Source organism: Stegostoma tigrinum, chromosome 22 (assembly GCF_030684315.1).
Source record: "Stegostoma tigrinum isolate sSteTig4 chromosome 22, sSteTig4.hap1, whole genome shotgun sequence".
NCBI lineage: Eukaryota > Metazoa > Chordata > Chondrichthyes > Orectolobiformes > Stegostomatidae > Stegostoma > Stegostoma tigrinum.
Genome location: NC_081375.1, coordinates 13,173,527 through 13,194,764, shown reverse-complemented (window position 1 = coordinate 13,194,764; position 21,238 = coordinate 13,173,527). Strand labels below are relative to the sequence as shown.

General features: G+C 41.9%; 1 protein-coding gene across 4 annotated transcripts in view; it reads right to left on the bottom strand.

Annotated features, from left to right (window-relative positions):
- The window catches only part of aatkb (apoptosis-associated tyrosine kinase b), a 374,036-nt gene extending 371,676 nt beyond the window's left edge, over positions 1-2,360 (bottom strand). For 3 of the 4 annotated variants that reach the window (XM_048555198.2, XM_048555200.2, XM_048555199.2), the window contains exon 1: positions 1,971-2,360. In XM_048555198.2, the coding sequence (XP_048411155.1) occupies positions 1,971-2,064 (94 nt within the window). In that variant the 5' untranslated portion in view covers positions 2,065-2,360. The remainder of the gene's footprint in view (positions 1-1,970) is intronic. The other variant, XM_059653661.1, reaches the window with a different exon arrangement.
- Positions 2,361-21,238: the final 18,878 nt, after the last annotated feature.

The following is a 21,238-nucleotide window of genomic DNA, read 5'->3' as shown; positions in this document are numbered from 1 at the left end:
CAACAGTGGGAAATCATGTTTGACAAACCTGCTATAGAGTTTTTTGAGCATGTTACTTGTAGCATCAGCGAAAGGGAACCAGTGGATGTGGTGTTTTTGGATTTTCAGAAGACACTGAATAAGGTCTCTTACAGGAGGTTTATTAAACAGAATTGGAGCACATGGGTATGCGTTAATACATTGGTGTGAATTGTTAACTGGTTCACAGACAATACAGAGGGAAGGAATAAAGGATCATTCTGAGGATGGCAGGCTGTTACTAGTAGGATGCCACATGGATCAGTGATGGGAACACAACTGCACACAATCAATGTAAATTATTCGGATGTGAGCACCAAATGTATTATTTCCAAATTTGCTGATGATACAAATCTAGGTGGAAATGTCAGTTGTGAGGACAATGCACTGAAGCGTAAAAGGGACTTGAACAGACGAAGTAAATGTGCTAGCATATGGCAGATGAAATATAATGCAAATAAGTGTGAAGTTATTCATTTCTGTAGAAAAATAGTAGACTATTTCTTCAGTGGTGGGAGGTTGGAAAGTGTTGATGTGCAAAGGAACTTGGATCTTCATTAATCGTTAAAAGCTAGCATGTAGGTACAGTAAGCAAATCAGAAAGCAAATGGTGTATTCAATTATTCAATGACAGGGAATTTGAGTACAGGACTAAAGTCGTCTTGCTTCAACTGTATACAGTCCTGATGACACCACACCTGAAATATTACGTACAGATTATATCTCTTTCTCGAAGGAAGGATGTACTTGCCACGGAGAGAGTACGACAGTGGTCTATCAGACTGATCTCTGGGATTAGATTAGATTAGATTCCCTACAGTGTGGAAACAGGCCGTTCGGCCCAACAAGTCCACACCACCCCTTGAAGCGTCCCACCCAGATCCATCCCCCTATAACCCACACACCCCTGAATTCTACGGGCAATTTAGCATGGCCAATCCACCTAGCCTGCACATCTTTGGACTGTGGGAGGAAACTGGAGCACCCGGAGGAAACCACACAGACACGGGGAGAATGTGCAAACTCCACATAGACAGTTACCTGAGGCTGGAATCGAACCTGGGTCCCTGGCGCTGTGAGGCTGCGGTGCTAATCGCTGGGATTCTTAAGAGAGAATGTGAAACCTGGGCCTGCATTCTCTAGAGTTTCAAAGCATGAGAGACAATCTCATTGAAACTCACAAAATTGGTATGGGGGGGGTGACAAGGCAGGTGTTAACAGAATGTGCCCCCCACCCCCACAGGTCTGTCAATCTAGAGTCAGTGTCAGAATGAGAAGAAGGCAGTTTACGACTGAGAATGAAGAGGAATCTTACTTACAGGAAGGTGGAGATATGGAATTCTCTACCCCAGGGGTTTGAGGAAGATTAGTCATTGAGCATGCTCGAGATAGCTAGCTGGATACTTGTGATATTAGGGAATATGTGATAGTGAGGAAAACTGACATAAGGTAAATAATCAGCCCCTGATCTATCTGCATGTTTAGAGGGGGTTTGATGGGCAGAATGATCTCCTACACCGATTTCCTATGTTCCAACGAGAGACAAGAGGGGGAATGGACGCGGGAGACAGCCAGCAGTGATGGAGGAGGAGAAAGAGATGGTGCAGAGAAGGTAACGAAGAAACTGAACGAGGGGGGATAGCGGGAGCGAGGAAAGGGGACAGGAGAATGTAGGGAGATGCACAGAAATGAGACATAGAGGGGAATGGGGAGAGGAGAGGGGGTTCACGCTCCGCACTGATAGGGTTAAGGTAAAGCAAGCGAGGACAGGTATCCTTCCTGAGCTGCACTGAGGAAGACAGACACTCGTTATAAAGCGGCTCGCATCTTATCCCTCTACTTCAAATATTGCTTTGCAAATACGAAAGAAAAGCAGGGAGAAAGATCACAACAATAAATAAACGAGAGACAGAGAGAAAGAAAATGTCTTTTTTTTTTCTTTCATTACTCACCCGGGTCGAAATGAGAGCTGAAAGCCAGGCTAGGATTGCACAGTCCTGAGCACAGGAGAAGCCAAACAAACCTCAGATGCAAGCACCTCCACATGGTTATTATTAAGAGAAATGATAAATTTTAAAGGGAAAAAAAGTGTCTAATAAGAGAGGGAAAAAAACTTGATGATAAACAAATTTCTGACAGCAATTGATGAATATGTGATTTTTTTTGTTGTTTTTGCTCTCTGATGCAGCCGTGCCTGGATTTTTGCCTAGCTGCCCGGTGAGTGGTTCAGGAAGAATGTCTCCTGCCTCCCCTGGAGAAAGCTGATGTCCTCCCGGTCCCCGAACTCCATCCTCGCGGCTCGCTGGCAGCTAGCGATGCAGTGGTGGGCCGGCGGCGCGCACTCTCCACACAGTGCGGGCTCCCGCGGGCACGCAGCGCCATCTTCCCCTCGGCGGCGCGCCCTCAGCGAGCGCGCCTTCCCTCCACCACCCCCTGTCATGCACCTGCTCAGTTGTTAAACCAGGCGCCCCAAAGTCGCTCCATAAATGGGATTTTTCTTTATAACTAATAGGGTAGAAATGTCAACGTTTGCAGTTTCCTGAGAATCTGGTCGTGTGTGTGTGGATTGTGGGCTGAGGGGCACTCATCTAGAGGCCACCAGTGATGGCTGCCAACTTATGAATGGGTAAAACTGACCAGCATGTGTGCTGCCATAGTCTTTACCAGACGATAGGGCTGCTCTCTCGTCAGAGAGACATGACTGGGTGGTGATTTAAGCTGGGGGCCATCATACCTCAGGCAAGGAAAGGGGCTGAGGAGGAGAGTCCTTTGTGGTAAACTCTGCCGATGATGGGAATTGAACCCCCAGCTGTTGGCATCACACTGCTTCGCAAACCAGCAGGTCAGCCAACTGGGCTATACCGACCCCTAAAACTGAATAGTATAGACGCCTAGTTGGTCTGCACTGCTGTGCATCCAAAGTAATTTCATTCATGTGGGTCAGGAGGTAGTGCCAAACCATTATTGGACTGCCACCCAGTTTCGACATATCAGCCAGGCCAAAATGCAGTGCCACCTTTTAGATCAGACATTAACTGGAAATCATGTCTACATGGATGGACATAAACTGTCCCCATGGTTTTACTTGGAGGCTGAGCTTGGGTGGGTATTGGGACTCCTCCCCATTGGACAGAGAATGCTGGAAAAACTGTGGAAAGTTCATAATTTAGATCCATTACAATTCTTCAATCTTCAGAAGTTACAAATTTTTTAACTGACTGGTTGACTCTGCCTTCTATTTTTTTCCCCCTTCCTTCACTCTACAAATAGAACAAATCAGCACAGCTGATGGAACCCAGTCCTATCAGTGTCATAATGAACCCTGATGATAAGAAGTGCTGAGTGCTTCACAGACACTAAAGCATACCCATTCACAACTGTGTATGAACTGAGCCATTTTGTGATTTTGCAAGGGATCCCATTGCCCAGTTAAATGCTTAGTCAAAAAGAGAAAAGCTCACTCAGACCTGCCAAGCCTTTCAGTGCAACAGCCTACAAGTCTGGGATATCATTTTTATAGATTAATTGTGAGGCCCCTCTGCTTTGGTACAAAATTCTAACTTCCATGGACATTTCTCACTGTCAAAAATAAACAGTTCTTTGCACTTGTGATTTGCGTCATAATTTTACATCAGAAATGTTACTTCTCACACTTCCCTGATACTTTTCACCTCTGTCTTTTTGTAGACATTTAACTGTTTGGGTTGCAGACTGGTGGAGCAGATCAACTACCCTGTTACAGAGCCTGACCTGATTGTCACTTCAAATGTAAAAGGAAAAATTACACACGCTAGAGACTAAAAATTTGTATTGATTGATTGTGTTGCCTTGAGTGTGTCATCACAGGGCACTCCGCCAGAGTGTTGTCCAGCAACTTTGACACTGTGTCCAATAAAGTTATATTAAGACAGGTAATGTAGCTTTATGGGAGCATCTTTAAAAAAGGAGATAAACTAGAGTGTGAAGAGATTCAAGTAGAGAATTCCAGAGCTTAAGTTGCTGGAGGCAGAGCAAGCAAACTCAGGGTGATTCAAATCAAGAGTTTTGGGAAGTTGTAGGTGGAGTAAGGGAAGATAATCCCCACTCTGTTCACTCCAATGGGTGTAATGTCGTCCCACCGTAGACAATATGGGATGGGTTGAATTGGTCAAGCTGATTTTATTTTGGACCTGTATGTTTCAGAGTGGGAGGAAATGTAAATATATAAAGATTTGGCTAACTAGATTTGAATTCAGGTCCAAGCAGTACCAGCTCCAAACAATTTCCAAACTCAGAGTATTTCTTGCATAAAGCCCTTCTCTCTCTTGCCAATATTGCCAGGCTCTGTCAGACTGCAGTACCCATGCCTGTAAACTTTACATTTTTATTCATCGTAGTGATATATGCTGCATCATCTGAATTTGTACCTTCAAATGCTTTTAAACTACAATGCTTCGATATTCCAGGGAAGAGAAACATATGAATGTCGATTTCCAACTGACATTAATCACAAAAATAAGTCGCAAAAGAAACCCATTATCCCAAAATAAATAAAGCTTTTCATTTTTGAAGCAGCTCACCTCTCAGAAATCTTTCAGAGTATTTGCATGCAACAAAATGCTTTGAAGTGCACTAACGGTTACTAGCCGGACAAGTGCAGCATCTACTTTGCAGCATTTACATGAATCGAGCTCAAGCTGCAAGGAGACAAGTGAGCAGTTACCATGTTTTTAGTGCAACTGAGACACCAGGTGAACTTTCAGCTCTTTTTCACTTAGAAAAAGAGAAAGTCTGGCATTCAAGTATCAGCTTTCATGATTACAGGGCATCGCAAAGTGCTTTCTAGTCCATTAACAACTCTTTGAAGCATGGTCACTACTGTTATTAAGGAAACTTTGTTGCCAATTTGTGCACAGCAAGCTCCCAGAAACAGCAAATATGCAAGTAATCAGATAATCCAGTTTTGTGAATTTGATTGAGAAATAAATATCAGATAGGACCCTAACTCTCTCCAATCTTTCTTAACATTGTACTTTGGGATTGTTCACATCTATGGAAGAGGATAGATAAGGACGTTTATTTAACATCTCACCCAAAAACCAGCCTCCCCCCAAACAGTGCAGCAATCTCTCAGTACTACATTGGACGATCAGCCAGGGCAGATTTTTGAGGCTCAAGTTCTGGAGAGGAACTTGAGCCCAAAACCTTATGATTCAGAGGAAAGGTCAGCTCTGACTAACAACTAATGGGCTGAAACTGGGAACTGTGATTATGAATGTTCGTCTGGTCAATCTGAGTCAAGATGACCAAACGTTCTTTTCCAAACCAGCCCAATGCCCAGATATGGAAATTTTAAGTCCCAACATCGGTCTAACCATGCACCTGAGTGATTGTATTTCCAATATTTGCCCAGCCCTTCACTGCACAGTTCACCCAGTTTATTTGCAAAAGCTTTGATATTTCCAATTTAGGGAGATAAGTGGGACCATCTGACTCAAAAAAAACCTAAGGTAGTCAAAAAGGCAGCAGATTCATTCTGCCCACACCTTACTTCCTCCTTCTTCACCCTTTTTACCCTATCCCTTGTGGCTTTGCTGTATTTATAGACTATTGTTCCTTCTATTTTATTAAATCTTTGCAATGTATTCTTTTCATCAGCCAAAACATAAATCCTGCTTGATTTAATATAAATCTGCACTATCATAACATCAGTTTCCAAACATTAATTTGACTCATGAACATGTAGTAAGATTAGCCACCCAGCCTTATAAATTAGGTTAGTGATCAGCTCTACAACTTGTGAATGAAATATTAAAACAAGGATATCAAACTTTCATTTCTATCATTCACTTAGACAATAAGGGGATGACTTTACAAGATAGTTTGGCCTTGGGAAATCTCTCCTGTGGATGTGTCAGATCTTACTTACTTCCAAGCATTCCTTTAAAGATGAGGAAATCATGGCTTGTGGAACCGAGTTGCCTTCTAGTTGGACAGACCTTACATCAATAATAAAGGTCTGTAAAATAACCCCTAAATGCTATTCATCTTTGCAAGTAGAAGAATCTGCTCCTTTTGGGATGGTGATGCGGTTGTTAACTTGGGTTTCTACAGCAACGTGATTTTTGCACGTTTGCAGACAAATCAACGCACAAAGGCAGGCTATCAAGTGACTACCTTGGTGCTTTCTGCAAAAGTCAGAGTGCAAGTTCTATCCACATTATAATTATGACAACACCACAAATAACATCATTATCAGGCAAATGTTTGAGGGTGTCCTGTTGTCATGAGAGGCGGTAAATAAATGCAAAGTTTCTCTTTTGAATTTGACATGCAGCATTCTTAAACAAGACACACAACTCCATGTGTTTAAATTGATTGATGTCTTTCCTCACTATATTCATTAATAAAAATCCCAATCAACATTCATCACATGTTACAAGCTCACTTGATTTGCTACTGTGTGGTCCATGCATTAAAATCTTTGTACATTCCATACAAAATTTCTGATATGTTGAATGAACTTGCAACAAAAATAGTTTTAGTGTTAGCATATTCACTGGTAGACTGAATAATCAAATATGATCAACCTAACAAGATCCAACTCTAAATTAATATCAAACAAAGAAGAGTGCTTTCTGCTCATTATCAACAATATTTAATTCTGAAATTATCAGTGGGTATTCATGCCATCTGGTACATCACTTCAGAGGAGTAAACCAAATTAAATCCCTTGACTTAACCACTTTTTAGTTATGATGAACTATCTGCCACATTTATTGATTGTAACTCAAAAACAGAGACATCTGGAAGATAAAAGTAAAGTATTACATTAATTTGGAGACTGCTGAAAGGACCCTTAAAGAGAAGGGCTGACTTATTTAGTCATGTCAATCTTTTCAATCATTGCCGTCTTGGAAAACTCAAACTTGTGCTCAATGTTATAACGTGTCTGTGCTTTAGAATTTCTCATCATTTAGTGAAATCAGATGACGTTTGTTTGTTCTTAAATTCTAAGAATCAGAATCATGGGTCAAGGATGGTTTTATTCAGGATTAATAGGAGCATTTATTTCTCTGGATTTTATTGAGTAATAACTTGCACATTTTCTGAGACACTAACCTTCTGTAAAATGTTGTTATTAAGTCTAGGAACGATAATACATGTTAAACCCTGGCAAGCGCCTGGCAGACTATTAATTCATTCTGCAAAATCTTTGTTGCTCTTTAGATATTTCTGCTGATTACCCCGATGCATTGTATAATCTCTGAAGAGTGAATTTCACTTCATTAACAATGGTTCTGGGTTTCAATCTCCATTATTTTGCCATTTTTGATCTGGGAATGATCATTTACAAAAGGTAATAAAGTGAGACAGGATGTCATTTTGAAAATATAATCCATTTAACTTCCACTTAATCAGGGCTTCCCAGAAGAAAACAAGATGGACTATAACAACAGAAAAATGTGCTAAAATCAAAGCAGGTTAGCCCCATAAAAAAATCTTTTTTCAGTGCCCTTATAATAGTGCTTTGCAGAATGATTGGAGAGAAGCTCTTGCATTTATGACAAACCTCACTTTTCCAATTATCAGCTTCTGTCTTTTGGGGGAAAGAAAGTTTTCATTTGGTTATCTTTCAGGAGTGTTCAATTCAATAGATTTGAAACCAACAGTCTGAATTTTCAGAGAGCAACTGTCTTAATGTATCTTGTTTAGAGACTGTTTTTTGGCAGGTGGAATACAGTGGAAAATCTGCTATTTTTTGCCTTGAGAAGGTGTTGCAGGCTTTGCCTCTTGAACAGTTCTACTCCTTGTACTGACGGGCTCCCTGATATTGCAGATACTCCTAGGAAATGGATTCAGAGATGATACAGCCTTGTTTCCCCATCAAAGTGGTATATGACCTGAAGATCTGGCAATCGACACAATTTTCAAGCCCTTCTCAAGCTTCTTGTGCCATATGCGACACTGTTAAGAAGTGCGGGTGAAAAAGCCCAATGAGCTGCTACAGCTTTCAAATGGTCAATTTACTTCTCAATTTTTTTTATACCTGAGTACAGTTAAGTGAGCAAACTGCTAGAAATAATGACAGTTTATGACCGGAGATGGGTAGGAATGTACAGCAGGTCAGTGTCACTGTGAAACAGACTGGGAGGAGTGTGTAGCAGGTCATATCACAATGCAGTAGTGAAGCAGACTGGGATGAGTGTGCAGCAGGTTAGTATCATTGTGAAGCAGACTGGGAGGTGTGTGCCACAGGTCAGTAGCATTGTGAATCAGACTAGGAGGAGTGTGCATATTCACTTGTGAGGTGAGGCTCAAATTGAGCTCTGTGGAAGCAGCAGTTAAACCATGATGGGAATGCTGTCTGGTTCAAACAAGGCTGGTAGAAGTCACATCAGTGCAATGCAGTGAGCTGGTTATTTTGTACTTGTTTACTTCTAAGCTGTATTAAGGAAAGGTAAGAGTTCTAGCTTTACATTTTTAAAAGAAAACTTTGAAAATGTTACATTATTCTTAAACTTAGGGTAAGACTTGTTTTTAACAAAAGGAGTGGAAGAGGAGCTCAATCCTGTGTTTTATCTTCAACGCATCTTATATTCTTGTGGTGGTCTGGATAACCACATCTGCAGAAAGCTTCAGGCTGAATGCTGGCATTTGGAGTTTAGGTGTTGACTGAAGGTTCCATTAGGTGGAGAGTGACATGAATGACATCTTTTCAGATATGGTCATCCTGCAGCTTAGGGAAGGACAGAAATGGGTGACCATCAGTCAGAGGAAGGGAGGCAGGAGGCAGACAGGAAAGACCCAGAGTGCATCTCACTTAAAGAACAGTTAAACTGTGTTAGAAGAGAGTAGAAGTAATGGTTCCTCTGGTGGTGGTGGGTGGTGGGGTGGGGGGGTAGTAGGGATGGTGGAGTAATCATAGACCAGCTCCACAAGAGGAAGCAGGAAGTGAGGAAGATCTATAGTGGTCAGCGACTCAATAATGAGGGGTACAGACAACATTTCAGTGGCCGCAGACGTGACTCCAGGAAGATGCATTGGCTGGGGTTAGGAATATTTAATGGAAGAGGGTGAACAATCTGAGATCTCTAACTGACACATGTAGAAAGAGAGATGAACTCCTGCAACAAGAGTTTAGGGAGCGAGGTAACAGGTTGAAAAGCAGAACCTCACAGGTCATAATGTCTGCATTACACCCAGTGCCACTTGCCTGTGAGTACAGAAATAGGCAGATAGAGTGGACAAATACGTAGCTGAAGAGTTAAAGCAGGAGGGAGGGCTTTAGATTCCTGGATCACTAGGTCCATTTCTGGGGACAGTGGGACCTGTGGAAATCTGTTGATTTGCACCTGGACCTCAAAAGGACCAACATCTTTGCGGAGAGGGGAAAGGGCGGTGTCGCTGGCGCAGTTAGTGGGGGTTCAAGTTAAGGAGAATAGGACACATAGTGAAGGGACAATAATGGGTAATGCCCAGGCAAATGTAAAAGAAAAGCCAAGTCAGTCTGGTAGGCCGAGCCATTACATTAAGTTCAAGACACAGGGGAGCTCGGCAAGGCTGGAAGGCAATTATTTTAATGCAAGGAGTCTTGTGATTAAGGCATGAGTTGAGACTGCTGATTAGGACGTTTTTATATGACATCATTGCTATCACAAAGACATGGTTGCTGCGAAGGACAAAACTGGCAGCTCAATATTCCAGGGTGTAGAACCTTCAGGCGAGACAACAAGTGGTGTTAAAGAGGAGGTGGTGTTGCAATATTCATCAGAAAGTCAATTACTGCATGGTGAAAGGATGATATTTTAGAAGGCTCTTCAATGGAGGCCATGTGGGTGGAACTTAAAAACAGAAAGGGAATAATCACATTACTGGAAGCGCGCAATAGACCCCCATCCCAAAAAAACACAATCAGGAAGAGATAAGGGAATAGTTATATCAGCAAATTTTGGGGAAGTGCAAAAGTAATAGGGTAATAATTGTCAAGGATTTCTACTTCCCCAACACTAATTGAACTAGACATGGTGCAAAAGACTTAGGGAGGGTGGAATGGATAAAGTGTATCCAGGAAAGCTTTTCAAGCTAGTATGTAAAAGGTCCCACCAGAGAGGTGGTGCTGGACCTAAGTTTCGGGAATGAAAATGGGCAGAAGGTAGAAGCGAGCGTTTCATGATAGTGACCATAAGTCAGTGAGGTTTAAGATAGTCATGGAAAAGGACAAAGGCAGACCAGAAAACAAGGTTTAAAATTGAAGAGGCCCATTTCTATACGATAAGACAAGGTCTGGCTAAAGTGAACAGGAAGCAGGTGCTTGTAGGAAATCCTACTTTGGAGCAGCAGAAAACTTTCAAAAAAATGATGAAAGTGCAGAGCCAAAGTCATCCTGTAAATTGAAGGTTCCATAGAATCCTGGATATCAAGGAATGTACAAGGTGGATTAAGGAAATAAAGGGAAGGATTGGAGTAGATAGGGAAGGTTCAGAACAGCAGAAGGCCTAGAGGTATACAGAAAGAGCAGGAGGTACTTAAAAAAAGAATTTAGAAAAGCAAGGAGGGGTATGAGAAATAAAAGAAAATCCAAAAGGCACTTTATGTTAGAGGCAAGTGGATAACCAACAATAGAGTAGGGCTCTTTGGGTACTAAAGTGGCAAACTGTGGATGGAGGTGGAAGATATTGTAAAGTTTTAAATGAATATTTTATTTAGTGCAGATTAGGGCAATTCAGGTGTAGATTTAGGGAAGAGGATTGTGATATACTTGAACAAATTGCATTTGAGAGCGAGATAGTATTGGTGCAGATTTAAAATTGGGTAAGTCTCCAGGACCAGATGAGATGTATTCCAGACTGATGCAGAAGGCACAGTTTGCTGGGGCCCTGAGTTTAATTTTTGAACCCTCTCTGGACTCAGAAGAGGACTTGAGCACAGTCCATGTGGTACCTCATTGTGTTAGGGATAAACTGAGAAACTATAGGACCATAGGACAGTTATTCCAACATTGGTGGTAAAGAAACTATTGAAAAACATTCTGAGGGACCGAATTAATCTCCAACTGGAGGCACAAGAATTAATTAAGCATAATCAGCTTAGCTTTGTCAGAGAGTGATTATGTCTGAGAGGTTTGATTGGGTTTTTTTTGAGAAGGTGACTAGGTGTAGAGATGAGTATAGTGCAATCTACATGGACTGTGCTAGGGCTGTTTACAAGCTCAGCTTTGAGAGAGTGGTCAAAAAGTTTACAGACCATGGGATCCAGGATAATTTGGCAAATTGGATCTAAGATTGGCTTAGGGGCAGGAAGTGGAGGATGATTGTTGAACTTCTTTGTGACTGGGGACCTGTGACCAGTGGTGTAATGCAGACTGTGTACATTAATGATGTAGACATGAATGTAGGAGGTATGACATGAAAATTGGTGGTGTGACATATAGTGAGGAGGACAGCCTTGCATTGCAGGACAATGTAGATGGGCTGGTCAGAATGACAGAACCACGCCAAATAGAATTTAATCCTCAAATGTGTAAGGTGATGCATTCTGGGGAAGACTAGCAAGGCAAAGGGAGTACATGATGAATGATAGGACCCTCAAAAGTACAGAGGATAGGCAGGACATTGGTGTTCTTGTCCATAGATTTTTGAGGGCAACAGGACAGATGGGTAATGTGGTTAAGGAGGAATATGGAATGCATTCAATACAAAAACTAAGAGGTTATGATGGAGCTGTATGTTAGGTTAGTTGGGCTATGACTGGAGTGCTGTGTGCAGTTCTGGTTGCCAAACTGTAAGAAGGATCTGATTGCACTGGAGAAGCTGCAAAGGAAATTCACCTGAAATTTCAGCTGTAAAGAGAAACCAGATGGGATGGGATTGTTTTCCTTAGAGCAGAGGGGGGACTTGATTGAGGTGTACAAAATATAAAGGGTATAGATAGTGTAGACAGGAAGAAATATTTCCCCTTTGTAGATTCAAGTTAAAGAGCAGAAGATTTAGAGGGAATTTAAGGAATTTATTTTTACCAAGAGGGTGGTGAGTATCTGGAACTCATTTCCTGAAAGGAAGCTATGGGCAGAAATCATTACAACCTTTAAGAAGTAAAGTAAACCTTTTATAAACAGGCACCTAAGGGACCAGGAGTGTGCCAATTGATTCAATTTTCAGGACAATCAAGAGGTCCATATTACCAATGTAAAAACACACATTAAATAATTGGAAGGTAATGCAGGGGGTATGCAAATCACTGTTGTGCTTTATTTACAGCATAAATCACTTCAAAAATGAACCATTCTTCTCACTCACCCTTAACTAACATTGTGATGGATTGTGGTATTTGAGAAAAAATTGACTCAAAATTGAATCAACCGTTGATATTTTGTGTGGCTATTTGATTGAACAGCAAGTATATTTACATTGAGGTAAATAAATTTAAAAACTATGATAATTGGACAGAATAATTGCGAAAACTTTGCATTTTTGAGGTATATAGTTTTTATCAGGAGTGCTGCTTCACAAGGCTCCATTAAAACAGAGTTTGCTGTATTTAGAAGATTGTTTGAAGCTCCATTGCATACATGGCAAGGGGACAAGTGCCAGAAAATAGGACTAGAGTAGATAGGTGCTTGATGACTAGGTGGAAATGATGGGCTGATGGGCCTTTTTCTGTGCTTTCATGCTCTGACTCCATAATGCTGCGTAAGTTCAGTTGGTCAAGCATCATGTATGGGGAGAAACAAAGTTAACATTTCAAGTCTAGAAAAGTCACAGAATCATAGAATCCCAACAGTGCAGAAAGAAGCCATTTGGCCCATCAAGCCTGCACTGACCTTGGAAAGAACATCCCACCTAAACCTGGTTTTCTACTGTTTCCCGTAAGTCCACATTTACCATGGTTAATCTACTGAGCCTAACACATCCCTGAACACTATGGAAAATTTCAGGATCGCCAATCCACCTAATTTGCACATCTTTGGATTTCTGCTGAAAATCAAAATTGCAGTTTGTAGCTGTTGTTACAAATTTCTGCAAAAGATACCACAGAGCACTCAAAATGCCCTGTTCATTGTCTTGACTTAGGTCTCAATTGTTGAGAAAAATACATCTATAACAGGGTCCTGACATTCCACAAGCCATCACCACTACCCAATTAAAGCACCGAGATTGTCAATTTCCCTGAAGAACTGCTATTCAGGACAAAGGTAATTCACATCAGGTTTTGGCATTAACAGAAGAATAAATATTTATTGAAAACAAACTTATTCTTTAACAAAAGATTACTAATCTACTACTATTCAAGTTAAGCAATGCCCCTTTAAAACTCAGTTAAAAAGTGGAGGCTAACCATACCCCACCCCGAGAACATAGAACATTACAGCACAGTACAGGCCCTTCGGCCCTCGATGTTGTGCCGACCTGTCATACCAATCTGAAGCCCATCTAACCAACACTATTCCATGTACGTCCATATGCTTGTCCATTGATGTATTTAAAGTTGGCGAGTCTACTACCGTTGCAGGCAAAGCGTTCCATACCCCTACTACTCTCTGAGTAAAGAAACTACCTCTGACATCTGTCCTAAATCTTTCACCCCTCAATTTAAAACTATGCCCCCTCGTGCTCGCCATCACCATCCTAGGAAAAAAGCTCTCCCTATCCACCCTATCTAACCCTCTGATTATTTTATATGTCTCAATTAAGTCACTTCTCAACCTTCTTCTCTTTAAAACCAAAACACCCAAGGAGGAGCACCTTGTACTACAGTCTGTAAAAGGAGTGTGAAAAGTGGTGTAACCTGCCTTTCAGCAACTTCTAGTGGTTAAATAAAGTAAATCCCTGACACTCTCTTTAAAATCAACAAGTAACAATTTATTTGTCTAACGCTAACAGTAAGCAAATTACCTAAACTATTAACAAACAGAATAAATCCCTTCTAACTACTAACTATTCCCACATAAAGCAAGGCTCTTATGGTATGCTGTTCCAATAAATAGAAGTCCCAGTTATATATAAAAAAGTATTTAATCTCTCAAAATTACAGCCAGGTTACATGTCTTCCAGAATGTTCTGTGCCTTCTCCATTGATTCTTCTGTCAGGAATATTAAGTAGTTGTGCCATTGGTACTGATGTTATTTAGATAGTACTTACTCTGAGACATGAGGAAGCTGTGAGCTAGTGATTTTCTTTTGAGAGCTGAGGGCTTTCAGCTCTGGCAGATGGCAGCTAACACTGGGGATTTGTCCAACTGCCCCCTTCTTTTTGTACCCTTGATGACATATTTCTTACCATAGGATTGGTCCTACATTGTCAAAACCATCAGACGTAAATTTAATAGGTTTTTGGTATCTAAGTGCCTGGTTCAAATTGATTGGCTACATTCACATCCCTGTTGTCTTGGTAAAAACTGTTGCTTGGCCTGCTAACTGTATGGCCTTTTGATACAAATATTTCAATCGGGTCCTCTCTGTGTACTTGCAAATTTTCAAGCTACTGCTCACAGTCATCCATCTGAAATCTCTGAGCACAGAAAATTGCACATGCTAAAGGGACCATGCAATGCTTTCCCCCAGCAATTTACAACCACCAAATTCTAATTTCTTGCCTCCCAATCCACAAGTACTCTGACCAACTCCACGACAACTCCAAACAGACACATTCATTCATGAATAAGACAGAAATAAAAGTTTGACCCAGATACTTTGGGCAAAAATATATATATAGCAAGAAACAAATTCTGTAGTTCAAGACCCAAACCATAAGGCTGGAGAATTGTATCTCATAGTTCTTTTGATATTTTATTTAAGTGATGGTAACATGCTGTTGTTTGTAGTCTGAAAGCCAATCCTTGATCCAGTAACTAGATGTTTTCTTGTAGTAGAATTCTTCTTTTCGTACCTTCCTTTATTTTTTAGATTCCCTACAGTGTGGAAACAGGCCGTTCGGCCCAACAAGTCCACACCACTCCTTGAAGCATCCCACCCAAGCCCACCCCCCTATAACCCACACACCCCTGAACACTACGGGCAATTTAGCATGGCCAATCCACCTAGCCTGCACATCTTTGGACTGTGGGAGGAAACCGGAGCACCTGGAGGAAACCCACACAGACACGGGGAAATGTGCAAACTCCGCACAGACAGTCGCCCGAGGCTGGAATCGAACCCGGGTCCCTGGCGCTGTGAGGCTGCAGTGCTAACCACTGAGCCACCATGCCGCCCTAAATTCTCCCTCGCAGAGAAATATGGTGAGCGTAGTTCTTGTTTGTAGGCTTCTGGCTGTATCTGAGTGCACTGTATTCGCAAGTCTGTAGCAAAGTGCAGCAGGACTGATCCAAAAGCCAAAGGGTTCCACCCCATTAGCCTTCATCATTACATGCTGTTCTGGCATTATACATTTTTGTACCTCATGCACCAGAACAAATCTACTCCATACCAACACAGTGGTACAGTGGTTAGCAATGCTGCTTCACAGAATCAGGGGCTGGGTTCGATTCCAGCCTTGGCCGACTGCATGTTGAATTAGCATCGATATGGGTTTCTTCCAGCTCCTCTGGTTTCTTCCCACAGTCCAAGGATGTGCAGGTTAGATGTATTGGCCATACTAAATTGCCCTGTAGGTTCCAGGGATATGTAGGCGAGGTGGATTAGTCATGGGCAATGCAGTGTTACAGGGTTAGGGTAGGGTTGTGGATCTGTGTGGGATGCTCTTCAGAGACTTTCTGTGGGCTGAATTGCCTGCTTCCACACTGTAGGGATTCTATGATTCTACCGCACAAAACTGCTGCTCCATAGCTCTCTCTACTGGCTGTTCTCCAAATGGGTTGTTTTGTAAATTGAGAACACCATGTAAATTTAACTCGTGTTTAATAGCAAATTGGTTAGCAATAAAGAAGTTTTTTTTTAATCAGGAAGACCTGCCTGTGCAAAGTGAATATCAAAGGCAGCATTGTCTGTTTACTGGAGCCATATCGCTCCACCTTGTCGTGTACAGGGTATGACCAAATAGGGACCACATGAATCCATTGATTTGTACTTTCATTTATCACTAACATTACATCAAGCAGAGTGGCTCATGGTTAGTAGCCTCTACCTCCAAATCAGGCAGTCTTCCAAGCACAGGTGAAGGATGTCGCACGTGAAACCGTCTCTGAAATAACAGATGAAATCCAACAGATATTGACATCCTGGTCATAGAATCCCTACAGTGTGGAAGCAGGCCATTCAGTCCATCGAGTTCACACAGAGCCTCTGAAGTGCATTGCACCCAGAACCTCCAAACCTGCTCTGTAACGCTGCATTTCCAGTGGCTAATCCATCTAACCTGCATACTGCTGGACACTATAGCCAACCCAACTAACTTACACATCTTTGGGTCATGGGAGGAAGCCAGAGAACAGCCACACAGACACAGGGAGAATGTGTAAACTCCACACAGACAGTCACCTAAGGTTGGCATTGAACCTGGGTTCCTGGCGCTGTGAGGTCACAGTGAGCCACTCTGCCATCTGATTGGAATCAAGGCGTGACATCATATCCTCCATTATATCCAGTCATGCCTCCTGATCAGCAGATTTACTTAAAAATCCATCAACCAACAAAGAGAGGCAAAATATTCCTGAATTAACAAGTGGACCTGTCATATACTGTTAGCACTAGTCTTCCTTTCCTGTTGTGGGCCGTGCTTGTTATAATGATTCCCCATCAGGCTCTCATGGAAATGTGCTTTACAAACAAGGCCAATCAGCCCAATGTGACTGTCGCCTCTTTGAAAGAAATATCCATTTTATTCCTCTCTTCTGACAGGTTTCCAATCATTTCCCTTTCTGATCAATTCCCTTTGAATTTATCACTGAATCTGCTCCCACCATTCAAGATCACAAGCATGCCACATGATAAGACTTTTCTTTGCATTCCTTCCACTTCTTTCACCAATTATCTTTCAATCTGTGTTCTTTAGTCCACCCATCATGGATAAAGTGTTTCATATTTGTCACTTTGAATTATTAAATCTTCTTCAACCTTCTCTGCTGTAGGAAGAAGGGTTCTCCACTCTCTCCACCGAGCCAAAGCTCATTTCTCCTGGTAACATCCTTGGTAATATCCTTTGCATCCACTTCGAGGCTTTAACATCCCACAATGGGCTCCTCCTGTGCAATCACAAAACAGGAGAAGCAGCAATGCTCACCACCACTGGGATCTTGCAACATTCACACTGCTTGCACACATTTACAGCTCAAGTGCGCACCACTTCAGAAGCTGCAAGCTGGGAAATTCACATTTTGAAAATACATGTGCATTGACATTGACGTGATGGTGTGATATTGACTTAAGACCATGTGTTACAATGACCTGTTGACTCCATTCATTCATCAGTGCTTCCTATCTTGGCAATCCCCCCAGGCTTTCGCTACACAGCAATGTGACACACAGAGTCTGAGAGCCTTCAAGTCTGTACAAAGTGAGTGAGTGCTTAAGGATATACAGCAAACCCTGTTTTAACTCGCACTCATGGGACAAGGAGTGTGACGGTTGATCAAATATTGCAGTTGATTAAGAGGTCCACATAATGTAAAAACACACACCAATGTAACTTAAGGGGTATCTCTGTTATACTTTATTTACAACGTAAATAAACAGGACGGCACGGTGGCTCTGTGGTTAGCACTGCAGCCTCACAGCGCCAGGGACCTGAGTTCGATTCCGGCCTCGGGCGACTGTCTGTGTGGAGTTTGTACATTCTCCCCATGTCTGTGTGGGTTTCCTCCGGGTGCTTCGGTTTCCTCCCACAGTCCAAGGATGTGCAGGTTAGGTGGATCGACCATGCTAAATTGCCCGTAGTGTTCAGGGGTGTGTGGGTTATAGGAGGATGAGTCTGGGTGGGATGCTTCAAGGGATGGTGTGGACTTGTTGGGCCGAAGAGCCTGTCCCTACACTGTAGGGAATCTAATCTAAATCACTTAAATAATAATGCAACTTTGCCCAAAATAGAATTTACTGGCAGCAAGCTTTCTCAGCTGACTGCTCCGACATTGCAGTATTTGAGGAGAAATTGACTCAAAATTGAATCAATTGTTGATATTTCATGTGGCCATTCCATTGAACAATAAGTATATTTACTTTGAAGTAAGTAAGTTACAAAATCTATAATGATTGGATAGATTAATATAGTAAAATTTATGGTGTATAATTTTTGCCAGTTTATTCAGAGTGCCATCTTGGAAGGTGCTGGTTGAAACAAAATTTGCTGCAATTCCATTGAATCATAAGCAATTCAGAGAAAACCCACTGATTTAATTCCAGGATGAGATACTTGCCTTATGAGGAGAGATTGAACAGTTTAGTCCTATATTCGTTGGAATTTAGAAAAATAAGGAGACTAAAGATCTAAGATGCTAAAAGGAATAAACAACATTGATGTAGAGTGGATGCTTCCCCTTGTGAGGCAATCTAGAATGAGAGGTCATAGGTTTAGGATGAGGAGTAACAGATTTAAGACAGGAATGAGGAGGAACTATCTCGTTGACAGAGATCTACAGAATTCACTACCCCAGAGTGTGGTGGGCACTGGGACACTGAATGAATTTAAGGACGTTGACAGATTTTTAATTAATAATAGGTTAAAGGGTTATAGGGAATGGGCAAGATGTAGAGTTGAGGCCGAGATGAGATCAGGCATAATTGTGGAGTAGGTTTGAGGAACTGAATTGCCTACTCCTGCTCGTAGTTCTTATGCTCTAGGAGTTGTAAGATGCGTCCTATTGAAACACATGAGATACATGAGTGTCCTTGCACATATAACAAAGTAGCAGAAGCAGGGAAAACCCAGGTGTGCATGAACTCCAAAGTAAAGTCCCGAAGGGCTGAAGTGATGTGAGAATAGGCCTGAGAGCAGGCATGATGATGAGGTGAGGCTGGTGGATTGCTGTTTCTGCTGCCACCTTACAGGGACAAAATGTCAAAGGCAACAGTGCCCATGAGGTACACAGGGGTATCGTGGTGAAGTCAGAGCGAGATGATGGCTGCAACAAGACCTTGGTGAGCTGTAGGTGATAGGGACCCACTCTGATGTCAGGAATTTGCAGTGTCCAGTTTCTCAGGAAAAGTGAGAAATTAGAAGTGTTTAAAATAAGGAAACAAGTTAGAGGATTAATGAGATGCAAGTGTATGGAAATAAAGTATTTATGGCTGAGTAATAAGATTCTGAAGTCGCTATTTAAAGCTTACGGGAAAACCGAGCAAATGTTCACAATTTAGATTTGTCTCATTCTTTCCTCAATGTCTCCCCACTTGCTGTAGTGTGGCAGTATGGTGGCATAGTGGTTAGCACTGCTGCCTCACAGCACCAGGGACCTAAGCTTCAATGCCATCCTTGGGTTATGTGGAGTTTGCTCAATCTCCCTGTTTCTGCATGGAATTCCTCTGGGTGCTTTGTCTTCCTCCCCCAGTCCAAAGATGGATTGGCTGTGCCTAAATTGTGCTAGGTGGTTTAGCTATGGGAAATACAAGGGTGCTGTTGGCCTGGGTGAGTTCCCTGCAGAGGGTTGGCATGAATTCAATGGGACAAATGACCTGCTTCCACATTGTAAGGATTCTATGATTCTCATCATTGTCCACACCACTCCAGGGAGTTGTAAATTCTACCCATAACATCTAGACTCTTGTGTTCAGTGCTTGAGATATAAAAGGCAGCATTTCATTTGTCTTTTGGATTATTTTCTATATATATCTATGACATTTTGATGATCTACATACATAATCTGATTCTCTTTGAAACTCCATTGTTATTGGTTCTTCACTATTTAGGAAGTTCCATCATTTTCAATTTCAAAGAGAACAACCTCCCTTTGAAATCTATTTTGCACAGTTTGCCCATCCACTTAGCCTATTAATTAGGTGTGGATTAATTCAATTATTTCCATCAGTTGTTACATACATGTAAAACAGGAGAAGAGGTAGACCATTTGGCCCCTTGAGCCTTCTCTGCTTTCCAACAATATCACAATTGATTTCTTTGTGTTTTGAACTCCAGGTAAATAGGACAGTGAAGAAGACGTTTGGCATGCTTGTCTTTATTATTATAGCGCATTGAGAATAGGAATTGGGAAGTCATGTTGCGTCTGTGCAGGATATTGGTTTGGCCACTTTTGGAATACTGTGAACATTTCTGGTCTCCCTGTTATAGGAAGGATGTTGTGAAACTTGAAAGGGTTCAGAAAAGATTTACAAGGATGTTGCCAGGGTTGGAAGGTTTGAGCTACAGGGAGAGACTGAATAGGCTGGAGCATCAATGGCTGATGGGTGACCTTATAGAGGTTTATAAAATCATGAGGAGCATGGATAGGGTAAAAAGTAAAGGTCTTTTACCCAGGGTGGGGGAGTCCAAAACCAGAGGCCAAAGGTTTAAGGTGAGAGGGGAAAAGTTTAAAAGGGACCCAAGGGGTAACATTTTCATGCAGAGGGTGGAGCGTGTATGGAATGAACTGCCAGAGGAAGTGGTGGAGGCTGGTACAATTACAACATGTAAAAGGCATCTGGATGGATAATATGAATAGGAAGGGTTTACAGGGATATGTGTCAAATGGGACTAGATTGATTTAGGATATCTGGTCGTCATGGGCAAGTTGAACCAAAGAGTCTGTTTCTGTGCCATGTACGTTTGTGACTCTTTGTCTCTGTAACTCCATATCCTCATCAAACCCTGCTAATCCTTTATTCCCTTACCTAACAAGAATCTATCCACTTCTGCCTTAAAAATTTCAGTGGCCCCATTTCCAAAAGCTCCTGAGGCAGGGAATTCACAAATCACCCTCTGAGCAAAATACAAATTATCTTACCAACTGTCTCCTGACGGGACAGAATTTTAAAACCGTGCTCCCTACTTTTGGGCTGACACACAAGAGCAAATATCCATGACCACCTTAGCAAGACCATTCAGGACTTTATACACTTCAATCAAGTCATCCCTCACTTGTTAAATTCCTGTAGAAACACATCCAACATATCCAACCTATTTTCATAAGATAACCTGCACACTCCAGTAATTAATGGAGTAAACGTCCATTGAACTGTCTTCAATACATTTATGCCCTTCCGTAAATGAAGCCAAAGTTGGACACCGCACCCCTGAAGTGGTCTCACCAGTGCCCTGTATAACTGAAGCATACCATCCTCACTTTCCTGCTTCTTTTTTTTCATTCATTAATAGGATGAGGGCATCTCTGTCCAGGCAGCATTTGTTGCCCATTCCT